Source organism: Triturus cristatus, chromosome 5_2 (genome assembly GCF_964204655.1).
Source record: "Triturus cristatus chromosome 5_2, aTriCri1.1, whole genome shotgun sequence".
NCBI classification, from domain to species: Eukaryota; Metazoa; Chordata; class Amphibia; order Caudata; family Salamandridae; genus Triturus; species Triturus cristatus.
This window is the reverse complement of record NC_140588.1, coordinates 918,137,628-918,158,148: the sequence shown is the minus strand read 5'-3', so window position 1 is coordinate 918,158,148 and position 20,521 is coordinate 918,137,628. Positions and strand designations below refer to the sequence as shown.

At 45.3% G+C, this 20,521-nt stretch overlaps 1 protein-coding gene across 11 annotated transcripts in view; it reads right to left on the bottom strand.

Moving 5' to 3' along the window:
- LOC146829432 (uncharacterized) overlaps positions 1-20,521 on the bottom strand; it is an 83,512-nt gene that overhangs the window by 8,470 nt on the left and 54,521 nt on the right. For 6 of the 11 annotated variants that reach the window (XR_014962246.1, XR_014962248.1, XR_014962247.1 and 3 more), the window contains 3 exons: positions 10,275-10,370; positions 9,095-9,217; positions 8,249-8,532 (listed from right to left, as the gene is read on the bottom strand). The exons of 4 other annotated variants lie outside the window; for them this stretch is intronic. Coding sequence is in view for 1 of the 7 variants with exons in the window: in XM_085608117.1 (XP_085464243.1) it covers positions 8,351-8,532; positions 9,095-9,217; positions 10,275-10,370 (401 nt within the window). In the remaining 6 variants the exon portion in view is untranslated. Of the gene's footprint in view, positions 1-8,139; positions 8,533-9,094; positions 9,218-10,274; positions 10,371-20,521 lie in introns of those variants that run through there. One more of the 11 variants, XM_085608117.1, reaches the window with a different exon arrangement.

The window sequence follows — 20,521 nt, the reverse complement described above, 5'->3', positions numbered from 1 at the left end:
TTGCGGTTTCTGCATCTAGATATATGATACAACAAGTAACATTATACCTACAACAAGTCAGGACTATTGGCGTGGCCAATATATGTTAGTTACATACGCAAAAACTATGGCTTTGTTGTATGGAATATTGAAAATGCTTCAGTTCTGAAATGATGACACTGTGAAAGCACTAAAACAAATCTCTTTGAAGTGCAGTGGTACTGCTGCAAAGTTGAGATGTTTGTATCACCCTGAAGGGAGGGCAAACACTGAGAGCCCGATAGGGATCCATCTCAGTGCCTCCTTATAAGAATTTCCAGTAATGAGCACCAGCAGGACCCGGCCCACTTAAAGTCCTGCTCAAAGTTAACTCTGTGGCAATTTAAATTTTTACAGTGCGCACTGGGTAACAGTCAGGCATGAAGTAACCTATCAAAGGTTTTTTCTTGAAGAGAAGAAGGCTGCACCTCTTTGAGTGTTAACCAGGCCTCGTTTGAGGAATGGGGTACTATACAAAGCGCTATTGGTCTGTCTGTGCTCCAGAGACATTATTAACTATTCGTGTTTCCTTACTAAATATATTGAAATGGTTGTTTTTAAAGTGTGTAATACTGAAGCATCCAGAAATGTGACAATAGGCAGTTTTCTCATGGATCGAACAGCTAAAGCAAGCTCGGGATTCAAGGGTGGGGTATGCAGCCTTTTTGTGACACTGCTTACCTGGGGTTTCCTTGCATGCACAGCCCCAGTGGCAGTCCATCCACAACATCTGAACTGCAAGAAAACAGACTTCAAACTAGCCGGCATTTAGTGTGCTTATCAGGAAGCTGGAATACCCCACCAGGCAGCAGAGAGATGGGCACTGGAACCCAGCTAAAACCATCACCTCATCACGTGAGGAGGTGGACCACCTACATGAAAGAAAATGTCGGATAGTGGCGCAGGTATATTACAGAACTTTTCACTGGCGCACAGAAGTACAACTTTCTCCAGCCTTACCAAATGAAATGAAGCGTGCAGGAATAACTTCTATTTCATTTCAATGCTTTGTTCACCACGACTGTGTAGCATTATGGTCACCGGATAGTGATTAGTGACACGGACATCACTGACTAAGGGTGGGTGTCAAATTCCGTTCCACTCGCGGAATTTGCGATATTTTGACATTTTCGCGATCCGCGGAGAGCGTGAAAATGCCAAAACTTTCGCGATTTGCAGTGTTGCGAAGATTTTTTTCATGTTCGCGCTTTGAAAATGCGTTCTCGTGCACGCGATCGCCTTACCGGGATCCCCGCGTTCGCCGACAAGTTTTCCAATCCGTTCATGTGCTCCATGAGATGTTGATAGCCGGCTGCGCTTACCGCGAGAGTTCGCGATTGCGTCATTCGCCTCGCCATCAGACACCGCGAGAGTCTGAGATCGCGAACACGTCAATTTCTACCGCAAGAGAGAGCCTGAGGTCGCGAACACGTCAATCTCCACCGCGACAGAGAGCATGAGATTGCGAACACGTCATTTTGGACGCGTCATCGCCATCCAGCGGAAGTGTGGTGAAGTTCGCGATCGCGAACACGCCAAATGTTCAATCTGGAGAAGAATATTATCTCTAGCAGCATAAAACCTTCTGTAAATGATGATTTGGATAAAAAAACTCCTCAGATTGACATTTGGCTGTCCTTTTTTGTGCAAGGAGTCATTTTTGGGGGGAGAGGGAGGAAGTGCCACAGAGTCTCCAACTTCCTGTTCCTGTCCAGCAGGCTTCTCCCAGTGCTTTGTCCATCTTCTGTTCATTCTGCCTCTGGATTTTGAGCTGGAAGGATCACTCTTTGTGTCTGCTGCATCATTATCATTGGATTTGAGGACTTTTGAATTTGATATTTACAAGTAAGTTGGTGTTGTGTCTGTTTGATTGGGGGCATTGCAGTTGTTGCAACTACAATTTTGGTACTTATCATTCTTTTTTTTTTTTAAATTGTTGGGGACAGCCAGTAGGCCCAGAGCTAGTCATGGGTGGGTGCATGATGAAGCAACTGTTCCTTTTTGGGGGGGTATTTCTGGTTTTGGGTGTGTGTTAAAGAAACACCTTTGTTGTGTGTGCCTGGTGTGTTGGTGTGCACCCTGCAGACCTTGTTTTGCCCTGTGGATTTTCATTTTTGCATTTTATTGCATTAAGAAGGCAAAGCAGTGTGGTTTAGCATGCATCTTTTGCCTGGCTTCTTTTATAGGCCTTTTGTCAGTTCATTGTTTCCCAGGCCTCCTGCTTGTTGCTTGTGATTTATGAGTGTCCATGTGGCTGGTGGCCTTTTCTGGTGGGAGTTATTATTAGTGTGCTACAATGGTTCTGTTGGGTGAAAAAAGCCTCTTTACACAGATAGCATAAGTCATGCGTTATTCAAAGTTTGCAATTAGTCATAGGCAACACACCAAACAAACTGTAGGGTATTCTGAGATTTTTATATAAATTGCGTCATTCGTATACATACCCAAAAGCATTTAAAAAGCCGTCAAGGTTCAAAGTGATAACAATTTATGACAAGGTGACAAGTGGTGCTCAGTGATAAAGTGCGTGATATGTACAAAGTGGTTGAAAAGGTTGAAAAAATTCTGATGGCCAGAAAACAAGTATTTATAGTAGTCAATAAGTTTTTTCGCAGGCTCTAGTTACTGGTCCAGGGGATAGTGTCGACGTTTCAACCCAGATACTGCACTACTATAAAGTCAGTGCGGGTCTTCATCAGGACAGGGACAGGGGGTGACGGCCTAAGGATAGTTCAAAGTTTAACGTGTTTGGCTCACACCTAAACCATCCTTATAACAGTCAAATCGGGACATCCGATGTAAATCTCAGGATGAAGGCATTATGAGAAGCGTTCCAGTTAATAATCACTTCTGGTAATGTGTCTTTGTTGATTGTAAGTTAGAGGAAGTGGGCAGTCATTATTTCAGGCGCTTCATTAATCTGTCTTTGTCAGAAGTCAAGTGCCGGATGCTGAATCACGGGCGGCAGGCATAAGTCCTGGCTCGTCTGTATAGATTTATAGAACTTTTGTCAGTTCATTGTTTCCCAGGCCTCCTGCTTGTTGCTTGTGATTTGTAAGTGTCCATGTGGCTGGTGGCCTTTTCTGGTGGGAGTTATTATTAGTGTGCTGCTTTTGCCATACAGGCCTGCATGGTTTTTCTATTGGCTTACTGCTTCCATCCATCCCCTTTGCCAGCAGCAGCTCCCTTCCATTACATTTGTATGTTGGTTGTTGTTCTTATTCTTTCCTATCCTTCCTGAGAGTGTAGTGTGTACACTGTACACAGTAAGTAGTATACCATAGCCCTTGTTGCCAAAGTCTCACAAATGGCTACACTATATCTTTTATTTGTTTGTTTGTACTAGTAGTAATTGAACCACAACAATAAATGCACAAAAAGACAGAGGAGGAGGTAACTATCAACATCATCCGTTGTACTGCCAGACAGAAGTCCTGCTGCGCACCACATCATGTCCACGTGTGACCACAGACATCTCTGCAACTTGTGCACCTGCGTCCTGTCTGACATCTGAAGAAGATGGCCCCAAAGAAAGGTACCAGGTCCTCCAGTACCAAGAAAGTTGCCGGTGAGAAGAAGGAACAGAAAAAGGAAGAGGCACTAACCACGACTGGTGTGCCGGCAAATGTGTTTTTGGGGACCAAAAAAATTACGCCTGCAGCAGCATTGTCCGGGAATCAAGCTGGGAGCAGCACCTCCGCACCAGCGGGCCCACCCCACCAACCTAGGCCCAAGCCCATGAGCGTCGCAGAGGTAGCCAGTCTACTAATGAACAGCGATGTTGAAATGTCATTATCGCAAAGTAGTACACAATCAACGCAGGCGAAAAATCAGCAGATAAGTGCGCAGCAGCAGGCGCAGCCGCAAGAACAGTCACAAGAACAGCAGCAGCCGCAAGAACAGCAGCCGCCACAAGAACAGCAGCAGCCACAACAACAGCCCACAATGGTAGTTGTACCTCCTGAAGTAGGGGCATTTCAGGAAATCGAGCTTCCTGCAGACAAAGTGGAGCAAACCACTGTTTCAAAAGATCCATTGTCTTCCAGACCCCCACCAAGGAAAATGAGGGTTAGTCCATCATCTTCTTCTTCAAGCAGTGCTTCTGATGATCTTGATGCCACTTGGAAGCCACCAGCTCAGTCTGACAGTGATTCACGCCACAAGACAAGGCTAATGAAATGGTAGGTTCCAGAAAGACTTAGATTTATGGAGGTAGATGTACAAGAGGGGTATGATGATGATGAGCCAGTCATCACGGACTTCACTCCTGGCCCAAAGAAAATGGAGGCCAACATTATTACCCTATACAAAATGGCTGCAAGGGATGTAGCACGGATACCACCAACACAGGTAACACCACCACGACCTCCAACTTCATTATTTTCATTTGCAAAGGAAAGGCAGGGACCTACATCCAGCTCAACCACCACCTCAGTAGGTAGTGGTAGAAGTCACAGTGTAGCAGCACAGAGTCACATTCAAAGCACACCCTCCAGTTCATCTGGTATTGAAAGTGGTGCATCCAGCAGCACCAGAAAGTTCTCCTCCCCAGTTTGGGACTTCTTTTCGGTTAGCAGTAAGGAGGAGAACATTGCTATATGCTAAATTTGTCGACATGCTTTTAGGCGGGGGGGGGAAAAGAAGCATATGAGTTGGTGGGGAGCTCAGCCCATCGCTTAGCTGACAATACAAGGGTGCAAAATAAGATTTTCTCACAAAAACAATACATTTGTGCCACAATTCTGGATCCACGGACAAAATGGGCACTGAAGACATTAATTCCTTTTTCAGGAATGGATGTGGCCCGGTTTAAAACTTGGATAGCTGAGTCAGCGAGTAAGTTGGAAAATGAACGCCTGCTAATTAAAATCCCGCTAGATAAACCCACAACAAGTACTGCAGCAGGGCATCCGGCTTCAAGTTCAACTTCGGAGCCTGAGGGCAGTGCGTTTGGCTCAGAACACTCATCAACACTATCAACAACAGCAAGAACTGGATCATTAGGCCCAGTAAAATCGTTACACGATTGGTATTTACAGCAAGGCATTGGTAAGTCCAGTGCTGATGAAACGATAAAAGAGCCCAGACAAAAGTTTAGCACCCCTGAAAATTGAGCGGATTCTCCAGGCCTATCTGGACAACCCAACAGGGGTGTACATTGATCAAAACCCATTGCAGTATTGGTATGGGAAAAGGGGCCAATGGCCACTGCTCAGCAGGCTGGCGATACACTATCTGGCTTGCCCTGTCGCAAGTGTCTCTTCTGAATGTGTTTTCAGTGCTGCTGGTTCTATTGTAACAGTGAGAAGGACCAGTCTCTCACCCAAAAACGTGGAGAGGTTAACCATTAACAAAATGAATCAGCACTTTATACCACTGAATCACACAATACATGAATCAAGGAAGATGAGGACAGCGGCTCAGGTGACGGAAGTGGTGTGTTAGATGAAGATTACCTACTTATGGTTGAACTCCCAGAGTTTGAGGATGAGCTATACTTCCCTGACACTTAGGCTTGCACTTCTTACTGTCTTCGTCCCTTATTTTCTTTTATTTGTGTGTCTTTCTTTCTGGTTAGAAACTTCGAATCACAGCAAATCCATCACCACCGTCTTCTACTCGATTTATTGCCATATACAAGTTTCAGCTGTCTGCATTTCACAGTACACTCCTCCGAATCCTGCTCCTCCATCCTCCTGAATCTCCCTAAATCCATTGCCCTCAAGAAGACAGATGATGATTGGATGATGCAAAAGAGAAGAAAAAAGAAAATCTTTCCTAGTCCCTTCAAAAGAAATGGAACATGATTGATGATGACTACTATAGCTATCCTCTTTTCTGATCCGAGAGAGCCTGCCCATTAACTGAAGATGAGAAGGAACAGGTAATGAATGATGCCATGCATTGGACGCTGACTGAGTGATTTTGTTGTTGTTTGTTGTGCATGACGTCACTTCATTGTGTACTTTATGTAATAATCTACACACTAAAAGTAACTCAAGTCATTTTTTCCCTTTTTGTATTTTTAATAACATATTTATACTTCTACTGCAGGCCGATACATTGCATTTTTGAATATGGAATTTGGACTCACTCGGTACACTGCAGACTGAGTTGAACAACACCATCATGATGACCACAGTGAATGGAATAAGTCAGGGCATTTTATGAGTGGCATAAAAGGTAAACAAGTAAACAACAAACACAGCAGACCTAAATGTCTGTGTAGCGGTGGAGTCAAGTGTAGCGGTGGTATGACTGAGGTGCATTGATTTAGTCACTTAAATTATAAAATGCTATGTTGCTGGATATGTGCTTTGTCCAACTCTTTCAAAAAATGTACACTAAATGGAGGATGTGCAAAGGGTGCCGTCACCGTGGTCCTGCTCTGTCCTGTTGGTGTTGTAGGTTAATTCTGCAAACAGACTAGAGTAGAGATGATGCCTCCATGCCGCCTCGGAAAGTATTCTTGTTGCACTACACCATAACTTGTGCATTTTTTTCAACTTGGTTTCTCAATATCCCTTTTATTTTTCCATCTACAGTTACAGGCCGGGCCTTACCCTGTGCTATACTTGGGAAAACAATGCACACTTACCTTATCAATGAATCTACACCTGCCAGGCAGGCAGTGGCGTCACCCAAGATTGATGGACGGTGCATCCATGGAAGGGAGGACCAAGAGAAATGCCGAGATTCAACTCCCCATTTGACCAGGATAACACAGTAATAGTATCAACTTTCATCATCTTTTAAATAATGTGATTCATTTTTTTGTCTACAATCATTACAACAGTGTGTTCTTGTTGTTATGATTATCATTAGGTTTGCTCTCTGTTTATAATTCATCCCTACAGATATTTGAACATTTTCTTTGCTATCTGTAAAAGTAAGCCCGGTAACACTGAACACAAACTGTATGTAATCCGGGTCTCCTTATCATCATCATGCATGCATTTCCTTTTTCTCCCTTAACATATTGATATGGATATGGTAGTCTACAAAGATTCTGTCGTTTGTTGTTTGTCCATGCATACTGTTTTTCTTTCTCAAACCTTTCCCCAAACCTCCCTTCGCAACCATTTGACAAACCCTAACTCTCTTCCCCCGGGCTGTGTGACTTATTGAGGTATGACTAAATTAAATGTACACCAATAATTTACCACACGCTTGCTGGGGCGGATGTGGCAAAGGCAACAGTACTTCAATTTGAAGGCAGGGTGGGGATCTTCTTCTGCTTGCCCACCCATGAGCAGTATATTTGTGAGGTAATTTTTTTACCAAAGGAACCTAATACATCAGCATTAATTGCCGGCATTGATTGGATTAATGGATTTGTTGTCATCCTCCTACACAACACTAACAGTTACGCTTCTGTCCAGTGTACTGTAGGCCTAGTCAAGTGACTCGACACAACTAGAGTTTATAACTCTGTGTACTACTAGGCTATCCCCACCACCACTATGTTTTGTTGTATTTTTGCATATTATTGTTTGGCAGTAAGTTCTGTACTGTACTTCATTCTACTACTCCTCAAAGAGTCTCTCTCAGGCTACTGACTGTCTCATTTCCGTTTTTTGCAAATGCTGCTGCTAATGTCCACTACTGCTACTACCACCACAACCATGGCATGTTAGGAAAGAAAACCATCATCACCATGCAGCCATCGCAGTGCCTAAGTTAAGCATCAAGCAAAGGTAAGAGAAGTTTGGGGGACGGCATAATTAATAATGGACATGTTTTCAATAATTCAATTTCACACACTTCTTTGAGTCCAGTTGCAGAATGCCTAGAGTAGAAGAGACTGACAGTACTAGTAGGACAAGTCACTCAGTGAGGGGTGCCACATCTATCTGTTTGTGTCTTACAAAGTCAGCAAATTATTAAAATCAAACACTGGCTGTGGGCGGCCCTGCACCAGCAAGGAAACAGTTTGATGTAAAACAGTAACCCCACCCAGGAAACATTAACAACATCGTATGTAAAGTAGAAATATATTATTTAATACCCTAACAAAAATAAACTATGTAAAAAAAATCCCACAACACCTGACCCACCCCTCTCCCTAACCCCAACCAATGTCCGTAAAGAAAAAGTCCAGCATAATGTCCAATTGTCCAATGAAAAGATAAAACCCAATGCCCGATTCCCACCCACCAAAAGAATAAGTAAAAAAGGGGCAATGAACAGGGTCTTTTGTTCGGCGGGCTTGACTCTGGAGGACACGTACTTGCTCCACTAGGCGGGCAACATGGCGCTTCAATGCGCTTCAGTTGCATCCATGGGGGGTGGCACTGATGGAGGGGCGTCAGCGGGCGGCTGCCAGATGGTATCACCGTACCACTGGAGGGCGGTGGCTGAGGCCCGGGGCATTGGAGGAGGCTGCAGCTGCTGCCGCCTCCTCCTCTTCCAGAACCACCAGCCGACGGTATTCACGCTGTATGGCCTCCAGCTTCCGGCACCGGGCCTTGGCTGCCAACTCCTTCCTGTCAGGTTTCCCCTTGGAAGGAGTAGCTATATATCAAGACGAAAAAACAAGACTATTGTAAAATATACTCTTAGCAAAGCAGTAAGACAAATTAATTCTACACATAGTGGCACGGTAGCACTAGCAAGCACAGTACATAACATTTGTGGTATGTATCTATCCTCCCACTTTCTTGGACTTTAACATTTGTGGGAGTTTCAGGCATTCAACCAACCATGCATCTGATTCCTATCAGCCACCTATGCATGCATGCATCCCACGTATCCTTCTCTGCTAGTCATAAATATAAAATTTCGCCCGTCCTTCTTCCTTCCACTCTTCTTTCCCTTTTTGTCAACCCATCCATCAAGGTCATCTGATCTGACTTTTAGTCTTCTCCATAAAACTTTCACAGCTGAGTTGAAATCAGATAGAAGAGGCCATTGGTTACTCAACAATCCCGCCGCTAATGCTATTACTAATGCTAAGTAAAGGGTGTCTTCAACCGTTCACAACAACTTCTTACTTAGTAAGTCTCAATTGTACAGTATACAGTACACCCCTGCAGTGAGTGTAATGCAATAAGTAAGGATTAGGAATCTAACTTACCACCGCCCGCCACTGCTGCTGGCTCACCCCCTGCAGCTCCTCCTGCAACTGCCGCATCCTCTCCTCCGTCAGCAGCTGCGTCGCCTTCGCCGCTGGCCCCGGCACTGGTGGTTGGTAGTGCGCCTTGAAAAAACATTACACATTTTTTAGGTGTCATATACACCTCCCCCTATTTTTCACTAGCAAGATTGAAAAATGAGTTAATAGTAATACATACATATAGAACATACGTCACTAGTACAACTCAGGTAGTCGTAGAGTAGGCACTAGGAGTTATATGGTCCCTAGGGTCATTCTAGTCTTTGCTTAGTTAGCCCGAGCCATGATAGCATTTTACCTTTGTGTCTTTTATTTTAGCACACGTGTAGTTACCTCGCAGCTTGTTGTATAAAGAGTGACGCGTTTGAGCCCACATGAGCTCATACTGCTACTGTCTAAGCGCTGTGTACAAGGTCAAACAAAACAAGCCACTTTGTTATGGAGTTCTGGTGTTAGTCCATATTGCTTATCCATAAAAATGCTACACTTTTTGGCTCGACTGAGAAATGCTTGCAATACACTAACGTGCACCATTTTTCTCATAACAGAAAGAAGATTCCGTTTTATGAAGCAGAGCTTTGCAGAGCTTATGATGTAACCAGTACTAGGTTCTTCTAAGGGGAGGGGTCCACAGAATTCGCTCAGAGATCTTCATTTATAATTTTATATAAACTATATTCCTACAAAGGGGATGGTTGTGCTTCCACCACTGTTCAGTTATCATGATTTCACATTTTTCTTTCTTCGTTCTATGGACTTGTATTTGTTGTAAGTGTAACTAAGTGTAACAATGTTTATAGTTTTAATCTTATGCATTTTGCTGTTGGTGCTGCATTATAGAACAACGGACAGAGCTTGTCAGTTGCAAATAAAACTTTTGAATTTACATAGACTCGGTGGTATTTGGTGCGGATGGACTTACACGAGTGAGCGAGCGAAAGGAAGGGTGTACATGTGCATTGCTTCCACGACTGAGAGGTCAGGAGTGTTATGTTCTGGGTTGTCTACTCATTGGGTATCTTGGGGGGGGTTCGGAGAGTTAATAGTAATGAAACACTACTACAACAATATTTCAGAAAAAATATGGTGCAGTAAAGGTTGGTGAATAAGAATTATTAATATTAAAAACAGGAAGACTTACTGGGGCCAGCAGAAGACCCCTCGTTCTGGTCCTCCTCGCCTTGGTGTTGTTGAACTGCTCCCGCCGACTCTGACCCCGTCTTCTTGCCCCTGGGTGCTGATCATGAAAGATATAAGAAAGAAAGAGACAAACATTGATGATTGGTGTGAAACAAATAAAATACTTTAAAAAGACGGTCAAAAAAACATTCATGTAAACAACAATTGCAATAAAATTGACCTATCTAATCTGGTCGACAAGTAGTATCGGGGGATTCGCGGACCGACCAGTTATTATTTATCAACACTAATCCAGTGTTCCATTCTGATTCCAGAATACTAACTAAGCCTAAGTAGTACGTACCACCTGACCTAGCCCACATATTCCATGCGTGCCAATTGTACATTAAGTAAGCATTTCCACTTCTTTTAGTCCTCAAAAATGCATAAATGGAGGACACATGCCTACATTTTTGCATACACCAAATTGTTGGTTGGTTGATGCAGATGTTCTGCTAGTGCTAAGCCTATTACCACTCACTGAACAAACTACAAAAGGTTCTACTAAGGACTGGGGTAAGCACTAGCAGCACTCAGCAGCATGTGACGTAACAGAGGAGGCTAGAATACAAAAGGCGGGACTAGAGAGGCCGTTTACCACCCACGAGTGAGTGGGAGGTCCAACAGGAACAAAGGCCCCTAATACAGTAGTAACAACAAGTGTTCCTATAGTTCCTCAAAAAAGGAGAGTGGTGTCAGCAAGAAGGCTGACGTAAATTAGAAGCACCGTGTAGACCTAATTGGAAAATCCATATGTCGGATTTGAATGCCCTCACACACCCTTGCAGGTGTCATGCTTCATCATTTGGGCTGCTCCTCGTCGGGCCGGCGGTGCAATGCCAGACGGGCTCCCTCGAAGGGGCACTTTAGCGGAGATCTTTAATCCAACTGCCGTATTGGTGAAGTGCGGGTGTGGGGCCTGTTAGATGTAGATATAAGGTAGTGTGGTTAAAAAGAGGTGAGGAGTGCCTAGTGAGAACGAATTTTATTCTGGTGGCCTCCTACCTGGGATTAAAAACGTGTGTACATAGCACTTATACGGGTGTAATGTCCCTGATTAAAGTGGCATATAACTGTCAGAAGTTGGTCAACATGTTTCTCACAAAGAGTATCTCTACTCGCGATTCTTCAGGACCTTATCAAAGGTGAAAAGAAAAAGGTATGGTCAAATATTAAAACAAGTGCTTCCGGTATAAAATGGTTCGTATGACAGCCTTCAATGTGACTCACACTCTGTGACTTAAGTAAAATGTGGTGCAGAGTCGCAGCATCCATCAAACTTTATAAAACGACGAAGTGGTGGATCCCTTGGTGAGCTAAAGTGACTACTCGCCAAAGTGGAACATCTATCAAAAGCAGCAGGGATCCGTACATTGAAGACTCACCCTAATCGGTTATAAGCCTGTCATCAACAGTACTCGGTGGACTGTACATGGGATTGTGTTCCTCAAAGTCATAGGACTAAATTGAAACGAGAGTTGCATAAATCATGTGGTCTGATGTGATAGTTTGTATTGAGCAAAAAGAGGATAAAACACTACAAAGTGGTATGTTAAGCGAAAAAGGGCTGATGTGGGAGGGGCTTCCATGAGCAATAATAAAATACATGGAAACTACCTCTTGTACACAGTGTCTGAAGACAGTTGGGCCTCATATCAACTTAGTTTTTAGTCCCTCCGAGTCTCAGAACACACACATGAACAGTTGATATGAGGCCCAACTGTCTTCAGACACTGTGTACAAGAGGTAGTTTCCATGTATTTTATTATTGCTCATGGAAGCCCCTCCCACATCAGCCCTTTTTCGCTTAACATACCACTTTGTAGTGTAGTGCCAGACTGTGAATAGGCACCCATTACACCAGAGCCTAGCTCTGTGCAGCCTGTGCAGAAGTGTTCATGCACGGCGCCCGTGCACATAACAGTTATGCACATGGCGGGCGCAATAGTATTCAAATCAGCGATCGATTATGCTGAAGCAGTTAGCTTAACAGAAATTGCAACATGCTGCTGCCCACTAGCACCTCCTCATGCACCCAAATGCAGGCAAATGAAATAGTGCCTTGTCCTCTGGTTTGGTAGCAAACACAGATATAACTGTGGCTACCAAAACACCCAACCCCACACACGGAGGCACGTAGACCACACGGCGGGTACGCACCCATCTGCCCCCACAGAACAGAAAAGAAACCCTAGTGAGAGCAGGTGGCGCCATGTGCAGAGAAGCGTAGAACAGGAGGAATTGTGTTGTTGCAGTCTAGTGCTTACTAGACACGTGACAAGCGCAGTGCCTCATGGGATACTGGAAGCGCGCGCTGCATCAGTGAGAGTGCAATTGTATGGGGACACTGTAGAGAGCACCTCCAACGCTCTCCCTCTGTTGAAGGAAATAAAACTTGAGTTACACCACCCGCGGCTCCTGTGATCATTACTGGGGCACTTTGTGTACACCACAGACTGGCGACGAGTCTGTACGGACCTTGCCGGCCCTGCTTTAGAAGATCGCCTTTCCTGCAGCACCCGGTCACCGCAACACAGAGGGATAGCGTCGCACACGCCTGCGGCCACCCACGAGGGTGTGGCTACATTCCAGCGCCCTGTGCATCGAGACTGGAGGTAGGGGAGCAGCGCTCCAGCAACGAGCACACCTATGCATGCTCTGAGCCCTGCAGCCTGCCACTGAAGCCCCATACAGCCTTCCTGCGCACATGAGAGGGGTGCAAGCACATGGTGCACCCTCCATGCACTCCAGCCAATGAGTGCTACATGCTCCTGCTACCACTACGCCTCCACCAGCCGGCACACTGTGTCCTGCACCTACCAGCACAGTGCCTGAGTACTGGTGCCTACCTGGGCAACGCCCTTCTGCCCATCTCCTGCCCTGGACAAGTCAGAGGTTGCAGCACTTCCACGCCACCACTGCGGCCCAGACTCACTAACTGACCTTCAGAGACACCATAGGGAGTGGTCAACGGGCGAGTCCCCTAGCTACCCCGTCATAATCCAACGCTACCAGCCAGGTACCCCAGTGATGTTTATCATCAGCGGACACCTGCAAGTTCCTCACAATGTGTGCCCAGACCTTCTCATTGACCAACCCGGTACCGTTCATTCCCAAGTTAGGCGAGCCAGCCATGAAATGGGCAGATTGGAAAGGGTACTTCCTCAACTATTTATCGGCGTTGGAGGATGAAGGGGAAGAAGAGTTCTCCAGCAAACGCAGGAAGAAAATACTACTTAATCTCGGCCCAGAGGGGTTACAAGTCTACGAGAACATGGTCAAGAAACTGAGAGCGGCAACGGATGAAGACGTGTTTCAACATGCATTGGATGACCTAGATGGTCATTACCAGCCGGTCATTTGCACGGCCATAGATAGATACAACTTCTTCCAACGGAAACAAAGTGACACTGAGACAGTAGAGGGCTACTCAAAAAGCGAACTGTAAATTGCAAGTTCGGCCATCTATACGATGACTTGGTAAGAGATCAGATAATAATGCACACAGTCAACAACAGCATGCAGGAAAAGTTGTGGGTGAGTGGAGAAGCGGCCCTCCTTGAGATCATAGCGATCGTCAAAACGTCTGAACTGTCCAAACGATGTGCTGCAGCTGCCAAAAAAGACAACGAGGTCAAGCCAACAGTGTGCAAAGTGAGCGGCAAGACCACTCCCAGGGACAAACCAAGCCCCACCACAGGACATAAATAGGGCCGACATCCCATGAAACCCTCTGCTGGGCCTCACAGGCCTTCCACTGACTCGAAAAGCTCCTGTTACAGATGTGGCAGCCAGACGCACATGGCCAATGACAAAAGATGTCCTGCCTTCCACGTAAAGTGTTCCTTTTGTGGGGTGACCGAACACTTTGGCAAAGTTGGCAGGCGGAGACCCAACAGCAAGGCTGTTAAGTGTGTAATGTATGACTCAGAACCCAAAGCCAGGGAAGAAGAGGGTGACAACGATTGCATTTTGTGCACAGATGAACAAGTTTTAGGCTTTGAGTGCAGCTCCAGGAGGAACCATCCTGTCTCTTAACCATCAGGGGGGTCCAGATTACCATGGTAGCAGACTCAGATTCCCCATTCACAATCATACAGAATGGCATGTGGGACAGGGATTTTGCCAAAGCCATAGGCTACTACCTATACCCTACTGACGTACATCCTGTCACCTTCAGAGGGGAAAAAATCCCCATGGTAGAGTTCCGACCGCTACAGTTCGAGTTCAAGAGGCGAAAGACAACGGTAAAAGTATATGTGGCCGAAACCGGTCCCTCGGTCCTCGGATGGGTCAACCAAGGAGCACTGGGCATCCAACTCAACCCCAGCAGAGAAACGCAGGTACTAATGATTGATGACACTCCCAAACAGGAGGTAGCCAACCTGCGCAAAGAATTCACCGATGTCTTTGGTGGGACCATCGGGCAACTGTCGAAGTTTACACACAAAATACAGCTGAAGGACGGCGCAGTATCGGTCAGCCACAAAGTGAGGAACATCCCGTTCAACTGCAGGGAAGCTGTATAACTGGAACTGCAAAGCCTGGAAGACAACGGCGTAATAGAACCCATCGAAAGCACAGTAGTAGTGCCCTTGGTAGTGGTGCGCAAGCGTAACAGCAAAGTACGCCTTTGCAACGACCTTCAAGAGCTTAACAAAAACATACTACTGGACAAATTCCCACTACCGCAGATCTACGACGTGCTAGCCCAAACCACCGGAATCAAGTGGTTTTCGACAATCGCTTTAACGGCCGCATACCATCAAATATTGCTTCACCCGTCGTCAATGAAGTTGACGTCCTTCATTACCCAGTTTGGCTGCTACCGATTTCGGCGACTGCCCTTTGGACTGGCATCCACAGCGTTCGTGTTCCAGAAGCTCATGCACAAGTTGTTCAAAGACTGCTGTGATATCTTATACTTCCAGGACCATAGATGCACAACTCAAAGTTGAGTGGTGTCCCTCTGGCAGCACAGCTTACAATGGTGCGAAAAAATCGCTGAGACTCCAAACAAAGTTTAATGAAGATAAACTTGAAAATGTATTCGAGCCAACATATTCATTGTCGTCATGAATACTGGAACAATAAAGTTACTTAGGCAATTCCAATCATTTTAGAAAAAACCAAAGGAAAAAATCCCCAAGGCATTTCGGGTGGGTAACCCTTCGTCAGGAGGAATCCTAAAGGATATGAAGACAGGAGAAAGTGTCACTACCCCTTGGCTAATACAAGCTTATACTGAAAAAACATGTATGTTCTCTGTGGTGAAAACTGAAACAAGAAACCAAGATAAAGAATAGAATCGAGAAACAAAGGAGGAAAAATCCACCCTGGTGAAACCATCAAAGGTCGAGTGCATGATGATCATTAACTAAAGAACATAACGCGCGTCTAAAACGTGGCAAGTGCGCTGGCGGGAGTCGACATGATGGATAAAAAATCCATTTAACCAACAATTATATAGAAAAATCACCGTGATTACCAAAAATACAAATTAATAGATAGAACCGGAAGATTACGTTTCAAAGCAACCAAACCACCGTAAAACACAAGGATGCGAGAGTTACAACTAAAGTAATGCCGCTAACTTCTAGTTTTTACCTCTGGTGTAAATCACAAGCGGACATGCATCGTGTCCGCACGAGTCGAGTAACCAGTGCTAACAGCATATCCCTCATTTATAAACAAAGAAGACGGGCAGTTAATGTAACGCCAAAGTGGCAGCCATCATGGAATGGGAATACCAACAATTGAACGCCACTCACATCGTTTAGTCAAAGAAAACGGACAGTTGATTTAACGCCATCCTAAAATGGAAATATCAACATTGCTCACATCGTTAGTCATAATAGGTTACAATGCATAAACGTGAACGAAAGGAAAGTTTACCGTAACCTGTCAAAATAAAATGAAATAAATCAGAGGATTGGCTGTAAGGGCTAAGAGGAACAAAACAAACAAACAAACCATGTGTGCTTATTAAAGTTTCAAAAAGAAAAAAGTTGTGAAATGTTAATAAAAAGAAAATAGTTATTATAAAAAGGATAGTGGTGAGTGAAAAAAAGAGAACAACAGAGTAAGTGGGAAGTTAACAGAAAAATAAGTAAAACTAATAATGCTTGATATAAGGCATAGTGTATGGCACAATACAAATTCACATGAAGCAACTGAGTTCGATGCGATCATTGAGTCCATCAGGTGCCATGGAGTTCATTTTATAAATCCAAGCTGTTTCACGTTGGATTAAAAAATTTCTGTTGTCTCTGCCCTCTTGTAACAGGACAATTTCACAAACAAGAAAACGTAGTTGGTTGATGTTGTGGTTATGTTCATTGAAATGTACAGCTACTGTGGATTTCAAGTTGTTATTCCTGATGTTACTTTTATGTTCATTCAAACGCGTTTTGATCTTCCTTTCTGTTTTGCCGATATATGCTAAACCACATGGGCATTTCAACATATATACTAGATTTTTCGAGTCACATGTAGCAGAAATAAAAAGTTTGATGTTATAACCACGGGTAGGATGTTGAACAATATTCCCTTTGATGATACTGCTACAATTTCCGCAATTATAACAAGGCATCGTGCCCTTGAAAGATGAAGATGACTGCTTTTCAACAGGTGATTTCAGTAATTCCATCAAATTTTTACTCCTTTCATATGCGAACAATGGTCTTTCTGAAAAACTTTGGTTGAAATCAGGTTCAACTTTTAGCATAGGCCAATGCCTGAGAATGGCTTTTTTAAAACTGAAACTTTCCGTGGAAAATTTGGTGACAATGACGGATCTAGAAGTTGATTTGATGTTCATCTGAGGTTGATCCAATAGCTGTATCCTCTGTTTTGTAGAGGTTTTGTCAATGGCCTTTACAAGAACTTCAGGTGGATAGCAACTGTCTAGAAAATGACGTTCCATGTTTGAGATTTGTTGTGTTAGGTGAGTGGATTCCGAAATAATGCATTTAATCCTTAGAATTTGAGAATATGGTAAATGATTTTTAAGAGAAGGCTGGTGAAAGCTGGTGAAATGCAACAGATTGTTTCGGTCAGTGTCCTTTCTGTACAGATTAGTTTGTATTTGATTGTCTTTGATGTAGATAAACACATCCAAGAAATTGATTTGAGATTCATTGATGTCAAACGTGAACTTTAACCTTTCATTGATCTGGTTGAGTTGATCGATGGCTTGCGTCAACAGGTTTTTAGGACCACGCCAAATTAGAAAAATATCGTCAATGTAACGTAACACTCATCATTATACTTCCAGGACGACATCCTAGTGATGGGTAAAACCAAGACAGAACATGATGAGATCCTCTGCACAGTACTGCAAACCCTCTCAACCAATGGCCTCACCGCCGAACTGGAAAAGTGGCGGTTCAGTTTATGCTCCATCACGTATTCGGGGCATGAGATCGACGAAGACGGAATATCTCCGAAGAAAGCCAATGTCGAAGCCATCAGGTCGGCGCCCAGACCCCGAACCAAAGACGAAGTATGCTGGTTTCTTGGACTGGCAGAGTTCTATAGCAAATTTGTCAGGAACTTTGTGACAAAGACTCACAATTTGCGCCAGCGGCTGAAGGAAAATACACGTTCCACTGGTCGACGGCATCTGCTGCAGAGTTTGAGACCATCAAAAGCGACATCTGCGATGCCATTCCCCCGCAAGGGTTTGACAGCTCAGCCCCCAGCATACTGACGACTGATGCCAGTGAGAAGGGCTTAGGGGCGGTTCTATCGCAGCACTCCAAGTATGGCACGGAAGTTACCATTAGGTTCTCATCCCGCTCCCTTGCGCCTAATGAGGATAAAGTCAGCATCATTGAGAAGGAAATGCTGGCTTCCATCTGGGCCATGGAGAAATTTCGGCAATATCTCTGGGGCTCCAAGTTCACACTCCGCATAGACCACAAACCGCTGATCAAGGTCTTCACATCCAGCGGGCACTCTAAAGCCACCCCATGCATCTCCAAAATGATGCCCCGACTCCTCGATCTCATCTACGAAGTGGAATACCTGCCTGGCCATAAGAACAAAGTAGCTGACTTTCTCAGCCGTTCTGCTGTGATGGAAATTGCCCCACACGCTGACAGCTGGGAAGAATATCAAGTGGCACTCACAGCAGATCAAGAGTCAATCATCAGTGCGCAAGAGTGGCAAACGGCCTACAAACGTGACGCAGATCCCTCCAAAGTAAAGACTTTCGTTACCCAGGGCTGGCCAGAGAAGAAGCACTTGTAGGACGATCTCAGGAAGTATTGGGAAGTGCGCGATGAGTTATCTCTCAGCGAAGATGCCACTTTCCTCCTCAGAGGGGACAAGGTTGTTCCCCCCAAGGATTTGCGGGACCGCCTCCTCAGAATACTGCATGAAGGCCATCTGGGCATCGTCAAATCCAAACTCAGGGCGAAGCAGTCATACTGGTGGCCAGCGATAGACAACGCGGTGGAAAGATTTGTCCCGGCATGCCAACATTGCGCCAATGCAGTTAAAGTGCACAAGCTGTTGAGACCCCCAATGGGAGAATTCACCACACCCACAAACCCATGGGAAGAACTGCCAGTGGACATCCTGGGCCCAATCCTGGACACATGGGGAGTACCAAAATACATAATAGTCCTTGTCGACCAGTACTCGAAATGGTCAGAAGTAGACATTTGCGACTCAGCAGACGCCGATGCCGTCATCACATTCTTGACAAACACATTCTTAAGGGAAGGTATTCCGAGAATCATCACAAGCAACAACGGTCACCAATTCACTGGATCGCTTTCCTCAGGAGAAATGGCATCAAGAACAAACACACTCAGGCAGTGGTCAAGCAGAGCGGTTCAACCGAGTGATCATGGGGTCAATCCAGGCCGCCATTGGCGCAGGCAAGAACTGGGAGACGGAAATAAAAAACACAGTGTGGGCCTATCGCATCACTCCCACACTCACAGAGTACAGCCCATTCTGAATATTGCGAGGAGTGGAACCATTCACGAGAGACAATCTGGTATGGATGGACTTAAAATTGCAAAGTAAATGGTAACCGGCAGTGGTCTGAAGCAACATCCTGAAAGCTCAAATGATCTACAAAGACCATTACGACAAGAGGCATGGAGTGCGGGAAGTCTCTTTAGCCCGAGGAGACTGGGTGCGAGTGAGATTGGGTCACCACGGAAAGAAAGGCAACAGTAAATTCACCCAGCCTCTCCAAATCAGAGACCTGTATTCTCGATCTGCATTACTGAGTGACAGAAAAGTGTGGTCCCAAAGCCGGATGGCGAAGTGCAACAAGGTCTTGCAGTGGAAGACAAATCGCTCAACCTCCACAGTTGGATTCCAAGGTGAGACTGTGGTTCTGGATGACGACGCCTGCAACGACGGCACCAGGACTGGTGCCCCGAAGGAGGGGACAGGTGGCAGTCCTGAGTCCACAGCAGTACAGGACAACCACGCCTTCGCAAAACATACACCAACCCAGATGCCTGACCACACAGACACCGAGACACATACACCCGAGGAATAAGACAGAGAGCATCCACTTCACACGGTAACAGCCTGGAGGGAGAAACATACGAGAAACAGACCTTCGGCACACGCACCCGCACAGGTAGATTAGTGGTGTGACCAAATAGGTACAACAACTTTACCACATAGACACGCTAGGGGCCTTCCCTCCCATCCCTCCCCTGAAGCCCTAGCCAGAGCACATATGCCCCCCAACCATCACGTCCTTTCCCCACCCTGCACTCCACTAGCAACCACAGCTTCCAGCAGACAGCAGCAACGTGACTACAGGGCTCCTCCGCTGAGGAGTCACCATGCAAAGATTTTGTGTTGACTAACCCATGCACAATCATTGTTCCTGTAAGCGTGGGTAGTTGTTTGGACACACATTTGTAATGTTGTTAAAAGGGGGAGATTTGTGGTGTCGCAGTGTAGTGCTTGTTAGACACATGACAAGCGCAGTGCCTCATTGGATGCTAGAGGCGCGTGCAGCGTTAGTGAGAGCGCAATTGTACAGGGACACTGTAGAGAGCACCTCCAACGCTCTCCCTCTGTTGAAGGAAATAAACCATGAGTTATACCACCCGCGGCTCCTGTGATCATTACTGGGGCACTTTGTGTACACCATAGGAATCAGGAGTGGTCTGAATATCTGTTGGCGTGTTTATTGGCAGAACGTGTGAGCTCGCAAGAAGGCAGCGA